Source organism: Arctopsyche grandis, chromosome 3 (genome assembly GCF_051622035.1).
Source record: "Arctopsyche grandis isolate Sample6627 chromosome 3, ASM5162203v2, whole genome shotgun sequence".
Taxonomy (NCBI): domain Eukaryota; kingdom Metazoa; phylum Arthropoda; class Insecta; order Trichoptera; family Hydropsychidae; genus Arctopsyche; species Arctopsyche grandis.
In genome coordinates this window covers 27519606-27546734 of record NC_135357.1, presented here as the reverse complement: position 1 = coordinate 27546734, position 27129 = coordinate 27519606, and the positions used below count along the sequence as shown (strand labels likewise).

Genomic DNA, 27129 nt, shown 5'->3' with positions numbered 1-27129 from the left:
CGAGGGATTTTACGCGTCACCTGTGTGCGCTGTGTCGGCCATTTCACACTGTCGTCCGCGGCCATCTTGTATCGCGCGCTCAAAATGGCGCGTCAGATCGCACAGCGCCACCACTCACGCTCATTGTGTTTTAAGTCGGATCGAGGTTTCCGGTTCGCATCGAGCACGCGATTCGCGAATCAATCACGGCGAAGGCTTTTCATACTTTCCCTATCCGCGTGTGATGGCGTTCGACTCGTAATGACGAGGATTAATAGCCGGCTGATTGTTTTCCAACGATTTGGCATTTGGTGTTTTATGTTTTATTTTATATTTAAATATTTTCTATTATTGACTTAGTTGAGTTGTATTGGAATTATAGGCATTGTTTATTTATTTTTTTAGTTTTTACATATGTACATGTAGGGCCGCGCCTAGGAATTCGGCCGCCCGTGTGCAAACTTAAATCGGCCGCTCTTTAATTTTATCAGCATATTTGAGTAAATCATATTAACCAGTATGGCTTAATGTTAGCGTGTATGTTTAGCACAAAGTGATCAGTGGGTTCAATCCGCTATACTGCTGGTTAGATTTGGGGGTATTTGTGACTCCAAATCGATCGTTTCTTATCAGAGTTTGCCAATTTTCCCTAATCATTGTTGAAACGGTTCCTCGAAATTGGCAAAAAATCTTCTTTCCTGTTGTCACAAATCTTCTGTATTTATTGTATGTACAATTTGTAAAAATTATGTACAAAATCTAAATCCATAGATGTCTCAATGAATTTATTCTGTAATTAATTAATTAATTGTTATTTTCGTGTTCTTCAGTTACTGGAAATACAGTGATTTATGTAATAATAAAATGCTGCATTGTTTTTAATTAATTGTCCAGGAAGGCGCATTGGGGTCTTACTTTCAATCCTTCCTGATAATATATCTATATAAAAAATGTAAAATTAATAAAAAAAATGCAAAGTAGTGCAAAAATTTTTGTGAGAAATATATAGATAATTTTAATCATAATACAAACTAACCTGAAAAACCAAAACGTTTATGTAGTTATGAACAGGACCAGACGACAAGAGAGACTGAATGTTTTCAAGTTCATTCTTGAAAATATTATGTTTTTATCCCCAATCCTACATTGTTCCTTCGATGACCAACCAATACTCAACATCCTTGAAGAAATACATCTGGCAGTCGTAAAGATAATAGAATATAAAATACTTATGTAGCTCTATGCGGACCGAAGCTATATCTGCTATCCCGTTATTTCGCCGAATTATAGTTCGGGTGTGCAATCCACAAGAATACAACAAAACAACATGAAAATTTTTAATATAAGTTTCACTACTTTTGAGGAATGAACTACATATGTATATTGTAGAAAATATGTCCTATAAAATAAAAAAAAACACCAAAAATGTGTATATTCAATAACTGTTATTTGAAAAAATCAATGTTTTCCGTGAAATTTTCTTCTATGATAAAAAAGTCATTTTTATTCTGGCCAAATATCTGAAGATAATATGTATCTCGTATATCGTTCAATTTGAAGAAGTTTTGAAGTGTCACATTTGGGATGATTGATAGATTATTTTTTATTAACGTAATACTGTCAAATTTCTAAATAAATAATGCATCTCCTTGTTAACAGGTTGTATTATTTTATTTTGCTATAAATACTTTGGCCATAAAAAAATGGGTAGTAATTAAATGATTGAAATTAGAACATTGAATGAAAAGTCCATTGTATTTCATTTATAAAAGATTTTTTTTATACTGCAAAAAGAGCTGTCCAAATTTTTTCCATTCAATTTCAGTAAGTGGTGCTCGTTGGTAGGGTCCGATTTCTTCATTTTCTTCTAGTATCATCCTGTATAAACATACTCACTGCTAAATTACCGGTTGCTTTTGAAATCCGAGCCATCGTGGGAATTTTCACCTTTGAACAAAAAAACTACACGAACGGCGACCGTATCTACAATACGCTCGGGGAAAAAATCTATAGAAAATTATCCACAGGACCCTTTTCCCTGAAAAGGCGAACATAGGCAGAACTCAACTGAATATTTTCATTAAATCGAAAGAAGCGATTGGCATTCATTAGCCCTAAAGGGGACAGGGGGAGGAGTGCGGTTCGCTGAATTGGAAATGTTTGGGAGTGTCTATTGGTCGTTTAAAATCGGAAAATTCGGGAAAATTAATCGCCGGAAAAACTTAAACGAGAGCTTTAATAATTGTGTCAAAACTCAATTTAAAACACAACTTTCTACTATATAAATTTGAACTTTGAAATAAATTCAGCTGTGAATAATACGAACTGATCCATTAGAAAGCATGGAATTATTCAATGATATTTCTAAAAGTTGCACGTTAGTTTATCTTCTTTATTATTAATATCATATTTATTTGGTTCATTGATCACACTGAGCAACAAAAAAAATCCTTTTTTACTGACCGGATCGGAGACAAATCAATTTTTGATAAATTTAGCTCACTGAATTCGACTGACAATATTTTTTCATTAACTTGTTCTCGTCCAAGAGATTAGAACATTTTAAAAAATGTGCAATTTCTTCAGATTTTTAGCTTTTGCAGTCTTTAATTCAAAATCTAGTATTGCTGTACAAAAAGTGAGTATTGGAATCAATATTGATTGTAATTTTTTTGTTGCTTTGAAATATTTATAATTAATTATATTGCGAATTTTTAAAGTCTAAATTTTACGTGATTTAAATTATGTATGATTGTTTATATAAATGTATGCACATATTATGTATAATATATAGTAGATCTGTTATCACGTGCATCAAATACATACATGGCAATAATAATTTAATTTCAAATAAATGTACGTAATACACAAATAAGCAAAGCGGAAGCCGATTGTAGCATTAATAAATAATTACTGCCGTTCGACAACTCAAATTGCATACGTAAATATTGGCAAACATTCGCACAATAAATAGCAATCGAGCTTATTATCCACTTAAATTATCGCTCTTTCCACTTGGACGCGTATATTTATTATATTGGCTTGGGGCTGTGAGTGGAATTACACGGACACAGATGTGAAGTGTCGCATCGGATCGAATGATCGGTCTTTTTATTCCCGGAAGGACACCGTCAGAGGACCCACACTCTCTCCCCCTCTCTCCTACTTTATTTATCGTCTTCGCTTTCGTGAAAAATTGACGAGCTGCTGCGGCGTAATTTTCGGGACGACCCTGTTTGTAACATCGGTCGCTCTTCCCCACTCGATCCCACTGTGTAAGTGATAAATCTCGACACTCAGATTGGAGTACCACTGTACATCAACACTAGACAACCGCTCTACGCTTCACTCAACGTAAAAATGTAACTATAACGCTTAAATACATACATATTTCAGTTTTATTTATTTTATTTTGTTTTATTTCAATCGAACATGTACACTCGCCTTTACAGATCGCTCCAAAGCGATGAGTGTGCTAAAACAGATACAATACAACAATACAATACAATACAAGCATTTTTAATACAATGCGAATTCACACAAATATCATCAAAGGGTTGAACAAAATAGAACAAAATTCAATTAATATACATAAGCATTTTATACAATGCGAATTCTTACAAACATCCAGGGCCGCCGAGACAACCTAAATTGGTATATTTTTGGTATATTCTTGATATATTTTTAATATGCGAAAAATCTATCAGTACTGTAACGTATGCGTAAAAGGAGCCGCCGCGTTAAGTGCAATCGGATTAGGCCGGGTGGAATCCCCACTATTTCCCAGAATCCAGACGAGCGTGAGACGGCGCATCCCTGACACTGTGCGACCGTTATAATTGGTTTCGAGGATTATCTCCAGACTAAGTGCAAGTCGGCTAAACAATGGATGGAGTTAGCGGTCGATAGCGGCACCCAGCCACTTCCCACTAGAATTCTTAGAACTGACAATGCGAAAGCGTGGGACTGCATATCTGGTACGTGACCATAACAATAGGTAAACAAACGTATCGAGGAAGATGCCCTGAGTGACCTGTTCTTTATAAGGAGGTAATAAGGCGATATCAAGACATTCTGGACGGAGCACTGGCGGTGCGTGTATCTCCTGAATCACCAATAAATGCTGTGACACGACTTTGGCCTTTTACTTGGATCCTCCACTCACCCCTACGCAACAGTACTATTAGAAAAACTCCTATATGGTGGTTGCTATTTTTTTAAAATAATTGTATAAGAAAGTATGATATAACAGGCACGATTTCACATGAACACAAAGAATACGTGGATCGAAAAATAATAAATATTTATTATGTCTTTTTATTAAGAATAATATAAAATATCAATATGGGTCAGTTGGTGTCCCAATACGGGGTCGTAAGTAGTCCGGATCCTGGAACCCCAGGATTGGTATGGATGGTATACTCAAGGAATTCAATGCTCGTTTTCATAATTAATTCGATCAATTTTGGTGTCTTGTTGTATTATTAAATTTTCGTAATAAATCTATTTACATATTTAAAATACTTGAGAAAGGCGACAAAGGCGATGGGCTCTAGGGGTTTGTCAATTAGTTTAGAAAATTACAAAGCAATAAATAAAACATATGTAGAAAATTGTGTACACAAAGAAAAATATTAAATACAAACAAAAACAATAATAGTAAACCAAAAAATTAGGACTACAAAACCAATTAATTGTTATGAAATCAACAAGTTTATTTTAAAAAAGCCTTAGAAAAAAAAAGTGATTAACTTTTTAGGTAAACTGAATTACCGAATTTTTAACAACTCTATTTGAAAATGAGGAATTTAAAATTTTTTTTTTGTAAGATATATCGTTTTTAGAGTCTGTGAGAATGACTTCAAGGATCAGTATAATTGTTAAACGCTTGGGGGTTAATCATAAGACAATATTGTAAAAAAATATATAATTTTGTAAACTTCGATTAGATCACCTCATTTATCTCGTCTTCAATGTGGACGAGATAAATGCTTTTTAATATCTTACGATAGTGATTAAAAATCGAAAATCATTTTTGAAATTCTTCTTTGATCCCTTTCAATATACATATAATTTAATATAAATATACACAATATGTGATGCCCTTTATAAAAAAAATACCAATTTTATTCCCGTTAAGTTTATAAAATAATTGTAAAAAATATATTAGCACAATGAATTTCTTAATTATTTAAACTACATATTTAGTATATTATATACCAAATATACATACGTCCATGTGTATGTATGTATATACATATATGCGCCACCCTATACAATGGTAATTTATTCTCGTTGTCATTTTCGTTTAAAATAAATCGACTTTTCGACCCACTTGGTGCGTAATTAATTAAGGGCGCACATATTGGGGGTTGTTCCATAAGAGTACAAGGTAAAGTGATTAAGCAGATTTGTTTGAGGAAATGTACCCTGGTCTAACAAGGGTGAGACCGATGGCCAACGGTTACTACGTATGTACCTATTCAAATTTAACAAAATTTCCCTAGAACCACAGCCCCAACTATTAGAGAAGAAGCTAACATTTAAGGTTATTTTGAATTCTAAACTATTATTATTCTGAATGAATTGAATTCAAATTTGACGAAACTATGTTAGGTCAATAATAAAACATATTTGTAGTAAATTCGTTCGTTGTTGGGTAATATACGAGCATCTTGTCTGCGATGGTTGTGTGTTATTAATGTATGTGGAATATGTAGACGTATTATATTATACCTATATGTATATTTATATTGTAACAGAATTTTCGGCATAATTTACTATTATTACGTCGGATTTTTCCCAAAACGAAATATCTATTCCATTGTACAAAAAAATATGTTCTCCCTTTTATTATTAATTGATTAGTAGAAATGTGAAAAAAGCTTTGTACATATATACATACATACATACGTAGTATGGAACTTATTGGAAAATATGTCTGCAAAATATTGCGGATTCAATTTTGCTTGTTGATAAAGCGTATATAATATAACTATGTATATAGAACTCTGTAGCAAACGTTATATTGAACAAAAGTTTTGGGATTGCTAAACTCGGAATTGGTAGGTATGTATATGTATTAATATATGTAGGTACACATTTAGTTAAGTTGAAATTGAAATTGGAATGTATTGGAATCAATTTGCAACTGTATTTAACTGTATTTTAGTTTTTAATTTACGATTTATAAATTCAATAATAATTTTATTTCAAAAATAATTTAAATGTCACTGTTGGATTTAATGAAAAAAACTTAATTTCAAACAAATTGTGATCTTTTTTTTCTCAATTTCATATTACTCAAAAATACAGTCAGCTCTCCTATAACGCGCATAATCTGTTTCGCAAGATAACGAAAAAAAGTAAGGAGGGAAAATAAAAATAATAACATTGTAAGATAACATGATACAAGATTCACCCTTTTATAATAGCATTTTATTTATTTTATTTTTTTACATTTCTCACCGCTTTTTCATGAAGTGATCCAGCGTGTTATAGACAGGCTAACTCTACCATTCTATAATTTATATTATTTATTTATTTAAATTTTGGACCATTACAGTAATACTCAATGCACGAAAATGGTCGAAAATATAACAGAAAAGAGACAAAAATATATATTAACTATACAGATTTTTTTTTGATTTTTAAATGCTTTTTATTATTACGAAATTATGTTCACAATACATCTTATATCTATCTATTTTAATAGCTACTGATCTACTGATCATTTTATATTTGACAATTTTAATTTAGTTTCGTTAGTAATCATAGTATTATTTTATTCTAATGTTAATGTACAGCATAATAGAAAAAAGAGCTTAAAAACCTATGTTAACTATACAGATAATAACCGTTAAATATAAGGAGAAAAATGGGGAATGTTTTGCATTAACAGATAGCACCAATATATAAAAAATATGTATGTACAAGAACCAGCTGTGAATACAAAACATCCTCGTGAGGTCCAAATAGAAGAGAAAATAACAAAATTCACTCATAAATCACATCCAATTATGAAAATAATAATAAGCGCAGGCTACCAGACAAATACGTAGGTTAAAATAATCTCCGATAAACTACGCTCACTAAAGTGGAAAATATCACATTCACGTACGGCAGAAACGATTTCATTTAGAAGTCGAATAGCTCTTTGAATAGTAGTCATCCGATAAAGACTGTGCGGGCAGGAGGTACAATCATCAAATGATGATGTCTACCTCGCACATAATTATTAGGGACATACATAAAGTCCCAACTGTTCCAGTAACGACGGGCATGAAATATAAACACGAAGAAGCTGAAGAACAAAAGGAATTTTATTTATTTATTTTTACAAAAATATTTTTACATATACAGACTTCACTTGCTTACATCGGCGATCCTCAAATACTCACATACTAATTCAATTTCCGATCGTCGGTCGAGCACATCTGACAAAAATTGATTTGGAATATCCGCTCGAAGCACTCGAATGCTACTCCAAGCTACTTGTACTCTATCAAAAGCCTCTTCTGTCTAGCAATAATACCCTAATGTCTACAAATTGGCATATAAGGACTGAGTGCTAGTTGCAATTGCATTATTCATCACTATCGCATGCTCTATGTTTTTCTAACGTGGCTGTTTCATTATTTCGTTTGCAAGCAATGAAGATTACTGGAAAAGGTGGTTTTCTGTTGATGTCTAGAGATTATATGCAGAAGGATATTAAACGAAGGGAACTGATAACTTATTTTATATTTTACATATATACATACATATTTATTTATTTATTTTAAAAAATCAATACCACAGAGACTTGACAGGTTGCCCCAAAGCGTCAATGTGATTTTAATACAAATAATAAAAATCATAAAAATTACAAAAAAAACATCATAAAAAAAATAATAAAAATCATAAATAAAAAAAAACATAAGAAAATAATAAAAATCATAAATAAAAAAAAAACATCATAAATGTATGTACATGAATGTATGTATGTACATATATACCAGGAACGCCTAATAGGTAAACCCCAATGCGCCTTCCTGGTCAATTAAAAACAATGTAGCATTTTTATTACATAAGTCGCTGAATTACAAGACACCGAAGAACTCAAAATTAACGAGACATCTGTGATTTAAACTTGTACATAAATCATACTCAAATAGTGGTGACATAGTAGGTAGTATGGCTTTTAGCCAATTTAATGGAGGAAATGTTTTAACAATGAAATCAGATAAATTGGCAAACTCTGATAGGAAATGATCGACTTCGAGTCACAAACAATGCTAGATAATTTATACTGTTAGAAATAGCAAACAAAAAAAAATACTTTCGATGATAGCAAAAATACACTCGTAATAAGATATAGTGTGAAAAAGATAAAGTTATAGTCGTTTAAACAATTAAAATCTGACAAGAGGAGTGGGTGGTGGAAAGTCAAACATGTAAGGTTACTGACCACTAAACGTCAAGATGTCCAAATTTTTTGAATTTTTAAACGTGTCTATTACGGTTCGTTTTCACCATCGAACTATAAAAATCGATTGAAATTTACATCGTGACCAAACCGCGCAAAATTGTAAAGTTTCACAACGATCGGAAGACTGTAGGAATTTTAGCTCAATCGTTTGCGAAGTGAATTATAGAAAAGCCTAGTAAAAATAAATTATAATTCAATTATCAAAATTTCGTTAAAAATATATACTACATAAGTATATAAAATTGAATGTTTGTTTGTCTGTTTGTCTGTCTTGTATTGGCTCCTAAACCACTTAACCGATTATGATGGAACTTTCAAGATTTGTATGCATGTTTGGGAAGCTTACTGTGAAATAAAAAGGGAAAAACCCTTTTAAAAATAATATTCGTAATTACGATTTTACCCACGCGAAAGTTTGAAGCGCCATTTTGTAGTCAAGGAAATGTGTTCGTTGGTAACCATGTTACCAGTTGGTTTATGTCGACACGGCGTTGAAAATACGTCGTTGAGCTCAAACCATCACTTCACGCTCAAACCACAAACGGAAACGGGAACGGGAACGGGAATTGTATGCCTTATTCTGGCATTGCAACGCATGCCGGGTTCAGCTAGTACTATATATAAAAAAAATATTATTTTGAATAAAAATACCAATAATTTTATTTTACTACCGCCATCTATGCTTAAAACTAAAAACTGGATAAACGTCAGGCACTTTTCAGAAATTCAAATTTCAAAGGCGTCTAAAACGATTTTTTTTTTTCATCGTAATGTCGGAGGATACATTTACTTATATTGATGACCAAAATGAGCAAATGGCAAAGTATGAAAACGATCGGATAAGAGGCAAATTTTTTCCTGAATTGTAATCGTAAGTGAAGTATAAAAAAAGGTATGTAAAAAAATGCTACTTCCTCCAAATTATGAAGCAGTAGTAAATTCGCAAAAATGCAAATCTTCGTTAGTTTCGCAACCCCGCCGTACTTTGTACGGATTCGAAAAGTTGCACGTTTTATAACACCGGCGTCGATAAAGCCTTGAATTATTCATAACAAGCGACAAATCTACTCGACTTTTAATGACTTTTTTTTTGACGGATTTATACGCAAACTTACGGTGAAATTTCACTGAGTTCGCCTCCGTGCAAGATTTATCACATTTCTTTCGAAATAAATATAGTAAAATTTCGTCACGCGTTCCGTTAAATAAACGATCCGAGTTGTCGACGCGAACGGCGGAAGCTGGAAAACAACGAGCGGGTCAACTAGGCGCAGTAAATTTCGTCGCCGGAAACTTTTCCCTTTTTTCCGCACCGACAACCGGAAAAACTTTCTTCAGCCACTCGTCTCGGCCGGGGTTTGATCTATGGACCCGCTCTCGCCGATATACACGGGAGAAAGTAACACCTGACGAGATCTGGGGGCTTCGGTTCGAATCCCCGCGAGACTCGCAAATTATTTATTCGCTCACACGCGAGTGCTTGAAATATGGCGGACGTTTCCCGCTCAAACGCTACTCTATTATGCGTTATTATGTTTGCGAACAACGGATTTCTGTATATCATTCAAACATCGTCCACCGCACAATTTGTATCGAATCCCTTCAATAATACATAGTTATTTATCACTGAATATACAATGTATTTTTACTGTATCTTCTGTAAAATATGTACAAATCTAAAATCCATAGATGTCTCAATGGATTAATTAATTGATTAATTGTTATTTCGTGTTCTTCAGCTTCTGGAAATACAGCGATTTGTGTAATAATAAAATGCTGTATTGTTTGCAATTAATTGTCCAGGAAGGCGCATTGGGGTCTTCCTGTCAAGCCTTCCTGGTATATATCTATTTAAAAAAAAATAATGTGTGAACGTGTAAATAACCCACATATATTTCGTTATCAATTTTTTTTATTTATTTATTTTTTTTTTTTTTTTATTTTATATATTTTTATTTTTTTTTATTTTACATATATACCAGGAAGGCCTTACAGGTAAATCCCAATGCGCCTTCCTGGCCAATTACAAATACAAATACAGCATTTTTATTATAAGTCGTTGAATTGCGAGACACTGAAAAAACTCGCAAATTAACGAGACATCTATGAATTGTACATAAATTTTTATTGTACATCAATCAAATTTTCAAATAGTGGTGACATAGTAGGTAGGAAGGATTTTTAGCCAATTTTTTTTCCGGGAACCGTTTCAACAATGAAATCAGAGAAAATTGGCGAACTCTGATAGGAAACGATCAACCTGGAGTCACAAATCCAGGTCTGACCAACAGCATACTCTGAAAAATTCATTTTCATTCAGGGATAGAACCCGGCACCTTCTTGACGGTAAGCAGAAGCTTAACGTCCGAGCTATGCTGCTGGCTATTTTATTTATTTATTTATTTACAAATTTGCCATAGTGACTTTACAGATTAGCTCCAAGTCATCACTATGGCTACATAAAAAGAAAATTATACAATAAAATGCAAATATATTAATTAAAAACAAATATAAAATATAAAAATACAAAATTATAAAAATATGAAATATAAAAATATAAAAATATGAAAAATAATAATATGAAATATAAAAATATAGCATGTTATAAGATGCTACGATCTCAAAACAAACAAGACCTCAACCAGATCAGTATATTTTAGATTAAACAAATCCAATCTAATAGATATCTTATACTTTTTATATTCCTCAAATACATAAATAAAGTCGTGGGTTGATCACATCCAATTTTTTATAAATAATATGTTTGATCTGCTGTTTTTTGTTAAGCTCTGCCTTGTCTCGTCTCTTGGGGGAGATGTGTTTTTTTTATATTCGCTGAGCAATCTCGTTCCACTGCTATGGAGCTGGATCGAATGGTGAACTCCGTTTGTGTTGGAGAGTGATTTGGTTTAATTTTGAATGTGTGTTTTGTGTAAAATTTCCAACTGATAGGGCTGTGGAGTGATAATTACGGTAAATATTTTATACTATAACGCTCGAGTTTGTTCTATAGAACATCACTTACGCGAAGGCTTTGTGTTCAAATTTTTCGCTATAAAATTCATTATAAGATATTCATCTTTTGGTTGAATTTTACGAGCGGTTTCCTTATTTATGTCGAAAAATTAATTAAAAAATGTTTTCTTTGACGTCTTTGCTTCTTTTTGCTTATAATATTTTAAAATTCTATTGTTTATGAAAAAGCGTCATTAATTTCGTCTAGTTGTGGAACAGAGCAGATAAAAAAATATAGATTAAATAAAAAAATCGACCGTATGATGTCCACGCACACCAGCGGTGGCTCGTTCTAAAGAGCGCTGATGCGGTGAATATCAACAAATTAATATCAGTTCATTAGCAGGATAATAAATGAAAATCACAAAAAATGAGTGAGTATTTTCAAAAAATTGTGCGTATTCTACTTATGGTAGGAGAATAGTACATGCAAATTATTCTTGCCGAGCCTGGTGCGTCAAAGAACTAGTGCGTCGGGTGTGTGATTTTCTTAGTAAGTCTCTTATAAAAATTATATGTACACCCCCGGCGTCTGCGCCCCCTAGGGTTCCGCCTTCGGCGTCTACGCCCTCTAGGGCTCTGCCCCCCAGCGTCTGCGCCCCCTAGGGCTTCGCCCTCGGCGCTTACGCCCCCGGGAACTTCAAATCCTTTGAATCGGAAAAAAACGAATTATTTGTTCGACGGCGTCACGGATTTCTAAGAACGAAAGATACATACATACATACATATGTATATACAAAGTCTCTTTCAAAATTATATATTAGATTATAAGACACATACACACACAGTCACACAGACACACAGAATAGAGCTATTATATACATATATGATGGTGTTATTGAGTTGATGTATCAAATATTCAAAAGCAAAATGTACAAATGTATTAGTATAGTTTGCAACTATACGATATCTTTGCCTGGAAGATTTGTGAGATAGTTGGCCCGATCACATTTTGCGGTAATTTGTCAACGAGGAATCCGTTCGATCCATTTGAGCCGAATTAGCAGGCTGCTCCTGGTGCCAAGTGGGTCAGATAAGCCAAAGAGAATCGAGTCTGAAGTCTCGAGCGAGATAAACAGCCTGTTACGAGCAGGGCTTTCCAACAATTTCGCACGTCTGAAAAGCCGGAGATGTGTACGGCGATATCGTTTGGGGAATGTTGCGACATTTTGCCACCACTGGCTATAATTGGTTTTGGCGATTTATTATTCACGCCATGTTGGGGGTAGAGGAGACTCAGTCGTGGTCTCAAGGGGTTGAGATTTACAACTTTCCACAACATTTTGGCAACGAGACGCTATCGCCATTGCCAAGAAGTCAAAGTTTTGATTTGCGATGCAACGGGTCGAATACTCTCGTCTGACGCGAAGCACGTAGTATTTTTTTTTTTTTGCTGCTTCTTTCGTTTATTTTTCTACCCTCGGTATAATATTTGGTTTTCATCGTTTGTATACAATTTATGTAGTACGGTTTCGACACGTTTTCATATATACGTACACACGTATGAATTATTCATACGTGTGTACGTATATACATATGTACATACATATGCAGTGGCGATGTCAAATGTATGCGTATACGAATGTCGTGAAAAAATCGGCCGAAATATGTTCGGAGAATATCGAAAATTTTGTTTATTGCAATGTACATGTGTTTGAAATGGCCATTATTGTGCGTTGGATTTTGTTCTGTCCAATAAATACATATTTTTATAGTGTTTTTTATGTACATGTCTTGTGTGTGAAATTTTCCATGTATGTATAACCAGATTAAGACAATAATTACTATTTATAGGTCAAATTATCAAAAAACAAAAGACAATTTTTATTTATTGCAATATAGTGTATAAAAAACAAAAGAAATTAACTTTTTTTTGTTTCGCCTTAAATAATTTGAATGAATTATTATAAAATAATTATATTTGTCATTTTTGTATACATATTAGTGGTGCTGCCCGGCTTCGCTCGGTTCCACTTTTGACGATCTCTTCCGTTTTAGCACGGATATAATGTAAGTAACTTGAAATGGAAGTGCAGTCTAGAATACCGTCGAACCATGAAAAAAATCTTCATTTGTTTTTATATTAAATTAATTTGAATCGAAATAAATTTATATTATTTAACTATTGACCAATCCAGCCAATCAGAAAAGAATTACAGCTGCCGTTTCGGTTTTATATATATATGTGTGTCACAGTGAAGTTATAACAGCAGTGAAATTATAATTTCACTGGGTATAGTTCAGTGAAATCATATCCAATTACATTTTCACTGGTCCCTGTTAGTGAAATTATAGTTTTTGACAGTTGGATGGTAGCGCTCATCTCCATTCCCACTCCGATGCTGAACTTGCGCTCATATGACTCCGTTTTTGTCCATTCCCACTCTCCTCATGGTCCAATATCTGTTTATATTTGGCTTTTTTAATGCCGATGTGTGGGACTGGATGCGGAAGCAGACACATCATACTATCTTAGCAGCCAACTCTTATCTATTTGAGGTTAGATTAGGTTAGGTTAAGTTACGGTTGGTTTTATTCATTTGAGGTTAGGCTAGGTTAGAGTCGGTATTACGTTATAATTCGAATTAATACGTTGTAATTCGAACGCATGGTGCATTAGCGTTCGAATTACAAACTGACATTGAGAAGTGAATATTTAATTATATTGCTACATCCGTACTCACTGCTTGAGTAAGTGAAATTATAATTTCACTGAAAATAACAGTTTTACTGTAACATATACATATACTGAAGCTATTTTATTATGAAAGCCTTTACTTGATAAATAAATCGAATAACACGAACGTGATAGGCTTACTTTGATATCATAGAGGAACGTGATGTTTTCAATGAATTCGTTATTCAATAATGGTTATCGTTTGATAACATCACGAACATCGTTGAAATTTCAAGGCTTTCGAACAATACATATTCTTTGATCTTCAATTTTGCAAATAAAATGTTCATCATATATACATATATAATATTATTATGAGATTTTTTTTATTTTCACATAGTATCTTTTCGAAATATAAGCTGATCGTAAAATGTTTATGAATCGTTATTGATTATCATCTCATTGCGTTATGATATGTTTATTAAATTAAATAAAACTTTCGTTATTGGTTTATGCGCCGATTTCGATAGTCGAATGGGCTATTTTGTATTCATAAAAACCCTATATATTTTAAGTACGACATAAGAAAGTAGGGTGCGATCACTAGAAAGTAGGGTATTTTAAAAAAAATAGGCGGCTACATTCACGTGCCTAAATATGGTTAACGATCCTTTCGATTTTGCAAAGCGACTTTTTAAAACGAAAATGCGTATCCTTGCGAGAATACGCCTAAAATGGCATATTTTTTTCGAATTTTCCTTTTAATGTCTACCTGCGTGTGTAAAAAACCGTATTCAAAGGTAAGGGAAATTGAAATGAAGCGACAAGTCATTTTGCGGCCACATTATCTAACTTAGGGTAGCTTTAATATATCGCCCTTGGTCCTTTCGGAGGCGAAACGTGAAGGACGAGCTCACAAAGGACGCGCCGACAAAGCGCCGAGCATTACTTTCCGCGAAATTTTCGCGGATTTTTCTCAAAGCGCCTGCCAACGACAAAGAACTTATTATCGAGGATAGTGCGGGATTATTGTCGACGTCGTTAAAGCTATTTATAACTCGGAAGAAACGGATGATATTCCGTCAAATGCATTAAATACCCAGGCTTTAGCGATTATTTAAATCGAAGCCGTTAAGAATCGGCTCCACGACAAAGAACTATTGATAAATTAATTTCTTTGTGCTTTATTAGTCGGCGATAATATAATATGTACAATGGCAGTGATGTTGTGCATAGAGCGATACATATAATAGAGTTTAGCATTGAATGGAAAAATAACATTTTCCGATACGATTTTTCCTCGTAGCGCATTTGTTTCAGTCGTTGAACATAAAATAGATCAATCTTGGCGCTTTCAATACAGAAAGCCCGCCTTATCCGTTTGGCACCGATTTCCAAAGGTTTTTCGCCCAACTAAAGCATTGATAGAGGCTTTGTTGAGGCTCGTTCACATTTCAATACTGAAGCTGTTTCTATTGTGGTCCTTTCAGAGCTCTGCCATGCCGCCACCAAGATCCAGGCGTCTTTCAGAGGACATCAGGTCAGAAAGCAAGCGGAGCAAGTCGCCGCGAAGGAAGTCGAAGAGCTTTCCGCCAAGGTGTGTATAGTTTTATTTTAAGACATTTTAAAAAATGAGAAGATTCGCCCCTTTGTGCGAAAGCAAACCCATAAATCACGGTTGGAGTTTATTGTATCTGAAGGTGAAAAGAAAAATAGGCAATCTTTTCCGTTCGGTATCTGAAAATTTGACAGAGTTTGAGTAATATACGATTGCGCACGTAATGTACGACGCTTTTTAAACGTTTGCGAAAATCTCGAGTCTTTTTTTGGTGTTGGGGAAAATGCGAGAGAACTTTCAGCGTCGACGACAGTCGTTTGCCATTTTTCAAAATTAAACCTAATGTAAATGTACGGGTGCTTTTAAACAACAACAAAAGCAAGACGCAAAACCTGAGTTTGTATCGCGCCAATTCGGAATTTTTCATTGCACGCGGAATCCTTAAAAGTGAGTTTTAATAAAATAATGCTTACATTCGATTGTAAGGCTTTGCATTCAAGGGAAATCTCTCGGTACATGTTTCGCACATAACCTGCTTATATCATTACATGCAGATTTTGTTGTTTAGTACAACATCGTGCGAATTTTATGAGAAAAAATGAGTTCGAGCTTGTTTTTTTCGACTAAAACGTACATAACTACATATATTATACCGATACATTTTAGTCAAACAAATTTCCTTAAAGAAAAGTTCTCAATAAACAAAAGCTATTACCTATATTTAATTTATTATTATTCAAGTAGGTATGTACATAGTTTCATAGGTACTTAGTTTTAAATACGTTTATTTGATATTGGCAAGTGGATGGTAATAAATTCAGATCCACTTTATCCTATCAGAATTTGTGATATATGTACATACATACATATACCAAAGTGTCACGACCGAATATTAATCCTCGAATCCTACTCACCAAATCATTGTTCCTTCTTAATTTCCATTCCGTTCTGTATGACAATGAAACTGATTAAAAATAATTTCCCAAAATATTTACCTATGTACATGACAGATAATAAAAATGTTTTATCACACTGAAACAGGTATGATTACATAAGTATGCATTAAAATATGTAGTTGTTCATATCAATGAGATATTTTTTATCCACATCTTATGTTACAAAAAAGGTCCGTTTATATTATCCAGCACTGCATGTCAACACGGCACGGAAAAGACAACTTCTATTCATACTATACAGCAGCGTTTCTCAACCTTTTTTTAACCATGGCCCCCTTTTGCGTTGAATATTTTTCTGTGCCTCCCCCCCCCCCCCCATATATTCTTGAAAAAGTACTTTATTTTATAATTAGAAATTTTGACATATATACGTAATATATTTTTTAAACATAATAAATTGAAAATAAGTAATAAATTGAAAGATAATTTTATTCAGTTTGATCCTTGTGCCTGATATAAACTAGCAAGTTTATTTATATCTGACTCAAATGTTGTTTGTGACATACGGAGATCGCCTCTTTTTATTGCAACATCTAAACGGTTACGAGCTTTTGAGAATAGATGCATAACTCGACTAAATCCAGATTCAACGAGATAAGATAAGAGGAAATGCAGTGAAATATAAACTTGCCTTCTCCCAAGGCTGTGGAAATATACTTGCTATGTATTTCAGTGCTGATCCGAAAAAAATTTATTTCATTAAGAGACTATTATCTTTATTTAGTTAATATTAAGATATTTAAACAACCCATTTAAACACCTTCTCAACCTTATTTTAAATAATATTTTCAGATATACGATAAATCCTCGATATTTGCCAACCATTGAAGCATCCCCTTCGGTTGCACAAGCTAGTATAATTCCTGAAATGCAAACGTATATTCAGTTTGATGACAACTACAACATTTAAGCTTTTCTTTCGATATTATGATAGTTAAATATAAAAATTGTACCTCCTCAATTGTAACACTGTACCTCCCCTAGAGCTCATTATGCCTCCTCAAAAGTAGAATTTTGGTTTATGCCTCCCTTGAAAGGGTCTGGGCCTCCTAAGGGGGCCATGTAGACCCAGGTTGAGAAATGCTGCTATACAGCATCGTCCGTTTCCAGGACGTTCATGCTTGTTTTGTACGAGTGCTTGGCAAAATCAGCTTACATATACCTCAAAGAACGCAACGATACGGGTCAATATTGCTTGCTCGTATCGTCGAGTCAATATTGTCACAATATGACGTTTCCAATAGTATACATATACACCTGGCCACAATTTCATCATGCGTGAAATTTTCCTAAGTGGCTTAAGAAAACAGGTTCTGCTTGATACGTTTCGGTGACATGTACTGCCGTATAGTATGAATAGATCGTGTCGGTTGCTGCTGTTTCGAATCGTCATATGCACATTACGGAAGATATGAATGTGTCCATATGCATAGAATGTACTTATGAATATTTTTCGTACTGCTGTTTATATGCAGTTAAACGAAGTATGGTATAAACGAACCTTAATTGTTTCACTTTTTCCTACAATACTTATACCAACTAATTTTCCCTTTTTTTCTCACTTTCTATAGAAAATCTTATTCATATCAAAACAAAATGTTAATTTAAGTATGTATTATTATATTAACGGATATTTATAGACTTTAGTACGTTCAATGAATATACATATGTAGTATGTGTCTAATATTAAAAATGATTTTTACCGAGATGCAAACATGATATTTAGAGTGGATTTGGTATGTTTTTACGAAAAAATAAATAAAACCGTAGCTCTGGCACTCAAAGCGTGGAGTCGAGTACCATTAGTGACTCGGCGACTACTTTGCCTTAAAACTTTGACTGCAATATTCATGTAACATTTTTATGAATTTCATTTTTGAATTGGACCAAAATTAAAATACTTGAGGCTGCAATTTTAAATGTAAATGTCACAAAAATAAACTTTTATGGCTTATTGTTCACTAAATAAAACGGTGTCACGATAAAACGTCCCCGGACAAAACGACGAACGACACAACGACCCCGACATAATGTATACGAACAAAATGATATTCATATGTTCAAAAATGATTTTTTTAACGAAGACGAAGATCTATACAAACCCTTTGACATATTAATAAATACATATTAGATAAGCCAATCTAATTGAAATTTAATCGTAAATAACAAACTACATATATCATAATAGCTTTCGAAATCTTCATGGTAATAAGAAAATTTTTTTTTTTTCACTTCCTTTATTGTCAACCTTAAGTGGTTTTATTTCACTAAATTAGAAGTGTACACTTCTAATTTAGTGTAATATTATTAATATTACACTAAATTAGAAGTGTTTATTGTTATAATTATTTTTTAGTGTCTATTGTGAATGTTTTTCACAATCAACAAAATTACATTATCAATAATAGATAGGTTCGATTCATTTTCCAAGATTTAGTTTTTTGATCATAAAAATTTTTTGTTGTGTCGTTCGCTGTTTTGTCCAGGGAATTTTGTCGTGGAACCAAAGAAGACATCAAGTAGAGAGATGCACTGTTTTTATCACGGGGAGGCGTATTTTATACCACATTGACTAATATTGAAAAATGCGTTGAATTTCCTACACTAGAAAAAAATCTTTATAAATGTACTCAATATAAGATGTTTATAATTATTGATCACTAAAATAGCTATTTATTTCATATTAAATTAAAAATTTTGAAATACGCCTTCGCACGGTGAAAACACCGTAATTTAAACCAACAGACAGATACTGAAGTAACAGCTCGGGTTGTTAATTTAGAATAATAAAATGTATAAGCACTAAAGGTATATCCAATTGACATAAAATATCATAGTTTTCAATTTCACAATATGTGTAATAAAATGAATTCAATATATTTTATTGACTGTTTATTGAATTAAGATTTGTCACACACGACACAAGATTTAATTTTATTATTATGATATAGTATATTTATTTACCAAACGATATTACGTTTAATTAAAAAAAAACCTGTCTTATTTCCAGGCTGAGGAGTTGGATATAGATTTAACTGATCCAGAACTGAACAAAGCTGCCACCAAGATTCAGGCATCTTTCAGGGGCCATAAGGTTCGCAAACCAGAAAATTAAATCAACGCCGAGCTCGTCGGTTTTGTCCATAGGCAAATTTCATCATCATTAACGTTGCCAGGATCAATTTGTGAATTACTTACATACATATACATATATGCATATGACAAAATATTGCAGTATCATTCATATTTGTTATTCGTAATTATAATACATTAACGCTGTTTAAAAAATAGTTTTTCAATAACTGATATCGAATTTTAATTTCAATAGCATTATTTAAAGTTTATTTTTATTATTTGGGTAATACAACTATAAAAATATGTTTTACCGCATACATATTCAATTGCTTAGAAATATTAATTGGCATTTATAGAATAAATTCAAATTAAATTATAAATATAATATAAAAATAATCTTTTTATAATTTTCCTAATGATAAAATTAAAAAGTCCACTGGCACTATTTATTTCAATGATATAATATATAATATTAATGTAATGATTTTAGTTTATTTATTATAAATCTCTTTCAAGAGCTTAAATAACTGCCAATTTGAGTTACATATGTTTCATCTAAAAAAAAGAGTTTCCATAAAATGCAATTTGCCAACGTATTTACATATAATGACTTCTAAATTTACTACTATCTTTGTTTTGTATTCTTATTTCATATTTTAGACACTGATCTGCGATACTAGAGTTAAAATAACTAAGCACAGTTGTCTCGCTTTTATATCTCTATTTTTGTTTCACTGTATCCATATTTTTATATAATATTATATAGTTTGAAATGTATCAATAGTTTATTTTCATTCAACTTCAAATTATTTTACATCATATTGATGTGTCGAAAATTGGATGTTAGTAACAATTCCACTAAAAAATAGAACACATATTGTTTTCCATTTTGCATGCCACTGTCAATTTGATAAATTTATTAGAATAACATATTTATTACCGACCATTCATAAATTTGCTTGTATATTATAGACAGCCTTGTATTTCATACGTATGTTAAGCGACATATTCTTTACAGCTTTGTTAAAACTGACAAAATTTACCTTATGATATGATTTGTACCAAATATGAAGATTTTAGTTAAAACTGAATAAATGAAAAATATTATATTTCACACGATTGCTTAATATGCTAAATGTATTACATGTTATAAATTGTAGTTATTATTATTTTTATTATTTATTGCAACTCATTGTTACCTGGTTTTGCTTTTGAACATATTGAACATTTACATATGTATGTACCTAACTAGTGTATTAGCTTATAATTTGTAAACATTCATGATAATCAACCCTTTTGTGATTTGTTTGCTTACTTCCTCTCCCATCAGTGTTTTAATGCATTAGCGTTGCTTTTCATTTTTGTAATAGAAGTAAACAATATCCTAAACTTTATAATATCATTATTAAAAATTAACCCATTCACTATTTGCATCGCATTAGTCGAACGTAGTTGTCATATTTATCATATTATATAAATATATCTATGTATGTTTAATAACACTAATATTTAACATATGTAACAATTACTATTTATCATTCTCAGGCTAACGCTCGACATTAAGTATCTCATCAGCAAGAATGGCTGTGAATGGGTTAATTGGAGCGTATTAAAAACCAAGAGAAGAAAGAAGATTTTATCCATTTGTTTTTTGTTTTGCCATGTTTTTATGTATAACATGAATACAGTTATATATATATTCCTCATGAAAACCAATATCTGAACGACGTGAAGGAAAACTACATAAATTTGTCTATTAATAATATCAACTGATGAATTACATAGTTTGGATGAATAGATAAAGGAATGGAGCATGATTATATTATAACATGTATCTCATGTATTTATTAATTAAAACTGAATATTCTAGCTTATATTGTATACTTTGAATAATTTTTCGTGATAAATTTACTTAAAAAAAAAAAAAAATTAATCAAACCTAGATTGACAAACACACTGTTCAAATTTTTATGCACATCAATATACTTAATTGTAAATGTTAACGCTTTGAGTTATGTTGATTTGCATTATCGATCATAAAGACGCTGAAAAAATATATTATAGTTAACATCAGAACGGAATATAAAATGAATAAACAGAGAAAGAACATATTATAAATCTTTGTTCGATTGCTTATATATCTTCATAATAAATTAATAAGGACGCATGTAGCTTTGTGATCAGTTAAGGGCGTTTAGATGGTAATATATCTATTATTACATTTAAGTGATTATTATTATACATTAAACGTACGATTTACCTGATTATAATTTCGTTTATACGTTTACGTCAGGTATATATATATATTGTTTTATTTTTTTAAAATAATTTCTAGTCGAATGATAGAAAGCTTCAAACCTACTATACTTATATAAAAAAATATTGGCAATGCAATTTAAATTGTTTTTTATATAGGTTCTTTATGTTGTTTTTGTTTTATATAGTCACATGTATTTATAAATCGTTAGTCTTTGGTGGTTAATATAAGAGGGTTTAAGTATTTAAAGTTCAATTACTTTATAAGTAGTTAAAACGATATTCTGACATGATTGGATGTGATCCTATGATAGGTTGCGTTCTAAGTGCAGATTATCCGAAGACTTTGGAAATCAACTTTAATAAATATAGAAATGTTGAAAGCAGTAGTTGTGATATTTAAAACAAGCCATTCTTTTCAAATTTATAACCAAAATTTGTTTCGTTTAAGGGAGCGCTCTCGCAGATGAGACATTGAGAGTGCACGTAGTGTGTTTCGGTTGTTCTGTATTATTATAGCAGTTATCGGTTTCGTCAGATTATATAATAATTTGCACTTATTATTGTAATTGCACTTGAATGATAGTAGGCTGTCCTTAAGATAATTATACATATTTGCAGTAGAATTTTGACAATGAATCTGCTCAGTAATTTGCAAGACACGGTTGCACGAGAACACTTTTTCTGATTTTGAAAGGTCAGAAAACAAACAGGCAGAATTAACAAGTAATTATGTAGAGACGCTGACAAACAAATTTGTTCCTAATTATTATTTAGAATATTTTGAACACATTCCTAAAGTTTGCCTTAATTGTATACATAATTAAGATTTGACCAATTATTGAAATAATGAAAGAGTTGAATGCGTGTCGATGATCATATTTCAAGTGTCTATAAATTTAGTAAAAAACAAAATTACCTAGACGTAGATTACATCTACAAAACAACATTCCTAAGTTTTCTACGATTGAAATACACATTCATTTCATAGGGGTATTGTCAATATTCTACTGCAAATTCATATAAAAGTCATATTTCAATATATTAATAATACATAAATAATAATTACTAATAAGCTTTAAATTTATTATTGAATAATCAACATATTTATTATTATTTGTTTCATATTTATTATTATTATTATTATTATATATATAATATATATACATACAATTATAAAATAAATTATTTCAATAAAATATGGTTTTATTTATAACTAATGTTGTGCCCGAATATTAAGCTATTAAAATATTAAAAGAAATGTGTCTGTTCTGTGTTCTGTATTTTTTCAAATACCTTTTACATATATTTAATTTAATATTTAACTAGTTGTTTTACCCGGCTTCGCTCAGTATTTGTAATATAAACAGCTTAAACATGGCGAATCTAATAGTAAATATTCATTTGCATTTTTATTAAAATTATTTCAATCGAAAAAAATTATATTCAACCAATCGAATCGTCGTCATAGAAACTGACTTGTTTTCGATTCCCAACCAAAAATACTTACAAACTTACAAAGTCTCTTTCGAAATTATATATTAGAGATTGTTTAGTATGAAAAACATGTACAGTGAAAACTTAAGTATGGTAAAAACTACCTACCTACCTACATATAAGCAATATAAAAACCAATAGAAAAATTAATTAATTAATTAATTAAATAAATTTTCAATAGATGGCGCTAAATGCTAAGAGACTTATTTCCCTAGAGGAAATATTTGTGGTAAACAGTATATATAGAAGTTTTTTGTTAATCTCTTATTATGTTCGTACGTTTTATTGGCAGTGTTTTAACTGTGACGTATATACATACATATGTCGAATCGAAACGACTATTATAGTACAGCGAGCGTTATCTTATACAGACACACAGAATAGCTATATTATATACAATATGATGGTGTTTAGTTTATTTAATTATCTTACGTATGTATATTGCATAATAAAACTTTTCAGTAGTTCAAATAAGAAACAAATGAACATAAATAATAGAGAGAACTTGAGTGGGTTTTTTTAACCCTTTGACTGCTACAACAACGATAAATCGTTGTTTTGAAATCGGCGAAGATTGCTACGACGATCGTTGTTGACGTCATTAATTGTCGTATTTCGATACTTTCTTTGAGCCACCAGCGCATCAGTGGCACGAAACATTTTTTTTATATACGTATTTATATTTATTTTTCAATCAAGCTTTATAAATATTTATCAATTTTTTAAATAAAAGCTCTTCAATTTCGGGTTCATCATCAAAGTAAATTTCGGGTTCGTTGTCAATGTCATATAAGGAGTTATTACTTGGGAATTGATTATTATCGATAAATTCATTTTCAGAATCAGTAGAGCTGCTGATTTGTCGAGTTCCTCGGCGAGGAGCTATTATTTCGCTTTCATCACTTTCACTGTCCGATATCATTTTGCAGAGTTAAAATAAATGGCAAAAAACAATAGAAATCCGCTTTCAATTATATAGGTCACGAGACGTCACGAATTCATGCAATCAATCAAATGCAACTGAAATGCATACAAAATGTTTATGATACATGTTGAAAAATTATTTGATTATTAGAAACTTCGCATCCTTGTGTGTCTCGCTCATACGTACACAATTAAAACCAAGAAAGAAAGAGAGAGAGACCGCTAACTGTTTCGAATATATCGCATGTTGTAAGGATACATCGATATCTAAAAATAGATTATTGAAAAGAATAAAGCCTCGGAAAACAATCGTCAAAACTTATTTAGTGTATATATGTAGGTATCTCTTTCGCACGCACGCATGTAAAAGCAAGACAGAAAGAGAGAGCACGAGTCCACGACTGCTTCTTAAAAATGTATATAAAGTATTATAAAAATTACGAGTGTTCGGCGAAGTAAGTATGTAAAAAAAAATATTATATTAATTTTTTTCAAAATAATTACAAATGTTAGCATTTTTCACTTGGACATTGAAAAACCTCGTAGCAGCCAAAGGGTTAATGGAGGCAAATAAGGATTCTTATAAAAATATACGTTTCATTAATAATATTTAATACATAAACATATATATGTACATAATTTTGTTTGTATAACTATACGTATAAAGTATTGATAGTTAGAATATTAAATTCATATGATCTTAAAATTTTGACTAATAATACTCGAAAATAATCTTCTGACCACCATATTGTAGTTTGTGGAAGATGTTTAATACATAAATTGTTTCAATGAGTTATTGGGAAAAGTTTACCATAAATTGATGGAATGAATGATTGAATTCGCATTTTATTGTGTCGAATAAAAAAATAAGTCGCATCAAATTTCAACAAAGCGTTTAGTTGTTACTACGTATAATAAATACGAAGAAGAATCGGGCATCAGTAATCAGAATTAATTCAAGATATTCAAAAATTACAGTAGAATGTGTTAGATATCTCAATAAGTCAAGAATCGACATCACAAATCCTGATGTATCAAGGATCCGCAACAGAATTCTTTTGCAAATAAAATCTTTATAGAGAAAAAAGTATGTCCATATTCAAGTTCATGTTTAAAAAAAATATATTATATAAATGTATAGTAAGTTACAGCTCAAAAGAAACAAGCATATTATAAAATTGGCGGTATCATTGTGAAATCTCAACATATAAATTTGGTAAACAATGATTATTGAAATATTTAATAATAAAATCACGTACATACATATATTTAAAATTACGTATACACATTTTTAATAAACATAATGAGATATCCCCTTTCGTGCCACGTCTCTTTTGTTGATATCTTGAATTACGGTCTCATGTGATGTATTTTGTTCTGTTTTATCTCCATTCCGGTTTTGACAGTCAGTGCACTGTCTACAACTTTGAATACTACATACAGGAAAACATGTAGTAACTGTTTGACACGTAATAGATTGCAGTACTTGTAATACAATGTCTTGCATTACTTGTAGTGTTATTTGAATATCCAATTGTCCAATCATACAAACATTTTCAAATACTGCAGGTGGTCCCGACGTAATAATAGGTTGGCTTATTGAAGGTGGTTCATATGCTGGTTGAGGTTGCCATTGCCATGGTCTGCTTGGTCTAACTGGTCTAACTGGCCGAATTGGTCTAGTTGGTAAGGGTGGTATACACATTGGCCAATCTGGCGAAGATGGTGTGCAAACATATTGATTACTTGGACCATTTACTGGTGGATTTGGTTTATTAATATAACATGGATTGCCTGGTTGATTAGGATTACATAGGAATGGTGGTTGATAAGGTGGTCGGATAGGTGGTTGATAAGGTGGTCGGACAGGTGGTTGATAAGGTGGTCGGACAGGTGGTTGGTAGGGTGGTTGGAAAGGTGGTCTCAAAGGAGGAAGAGTTGGGAGAACAGGTGGTCTCATAGGAGGAAAAGTTGGGAGAGCAGGTGGTCTCATAGGAGGAAAAGTTGGGAGAGCAGGTGGTCTCATAGGAGGAAAAGTTGGGAGAGCAGGTGGTCTCATAGGAGGAAAAGTTGGGAGAGCAGGTGGTCTCATAGGAGGAAAAGTTGGGAGAGCAGGTGGTCTCATAGGAGGAAAAGTTGGGTAAACAGGTGGTCTCATAGGAGGATAGTTTGGTAATGTAAATGGAGGGCGTGTTGGCCTATTGGAGCCACAGTTAATGCATACAGTTGGCAGAGGCGGTCTCCAAGTTGGAAAGTTTGGTGGTTTTGTTGGTCGAACAGGTGGCATCCAAATTGGTGAAGACGGTAGAGATGGTGGCTTCACTGAAGGGCATTGTAGAGGTTTTGGACGTTTTAAACAGCCAAACAAACTAATCACCAAACCGAGACATTTAGATTCAGTAGGACTGTTAGTTATGTTTGAATCCATCATATCATCTAATTTTTCAGCAAACAAGTCTATGTCGGTATCATCGTCTTCAATTATAGATGACAATGCTTGTAAAGTTGAATTATCATCCAAACGCTCAATAAAAGAATTTATATCAGTTTTTTCATCTTCAATTAAAGATGTAAATGCGTCTATAGTTGAATTATTTGCAAAAAAATTATCTATGTCTGTGATGTTGATCTGAAATACATATATTTAATTTGATCAAAATACGTATAAGCGATAAATAGTAGAGAATAAAAGTGAATAATTACAAAACTTACAGATTGCGAATTAATGGCAATGAACGTAAAAGAAAATAGCAGTAGTCTTGCAGCGATCTTCATTTTGAAG

The 27129-nt window shown here is 32.1% G+C and overlaps 2 protein-coding genes across 2 annotated transcripts in view; one reads left to right on the top strand and one right to left on the bottom strand.

Annotated features, from left to right (window-relative positions):
• The window catches only part of igl (IQ calmodulin-binding domain containing protein igloo), a 99706-nt gene extending 78122 nt beyond the window's left edge, over window positions 1-21584 (top strand). The window contains exons 3-5 of the mRNA XM_077427528.1: window positions 15572-15678; window positions 19606-19689; window positions 21216-21584. Coding sequence (XP_077283654.1) covers window positions 15572-15678; window positions 19606-19689; window positions 21216-21233 — 209 coding nt within the window. The 3' untranslated portion in view covers window positions 21234-21584. The remainder of the gene's footprint in view (window positions 1-15571; window positions 15679-19605; window positions 19690-21215) is intronic.
• A 3361-nt stretch (window positions 21585-24945) lies between these two features.
• LOC143909181 (uncharacterized) lies at window positions 24946-27122 on the bottom strand. Its single transcript, XM_077427083.1, has 2 exons — window positions 27060-27122; window positions 24946-26976 (listed from the first exon to the last, which is right to left on the bottom strand). The coding sequence occupies exons 1-2, from the start codon at window positions 27120-27122 to the stop codon at window positions 25639-25641; spliced, it is 1401 nt and encodes a 466-aa protein (XP_077283209.1). The 3' UTR covers window positions 24946-25638.
• Window positions 27123-27129: the final 7 nt, after the last annotated feature.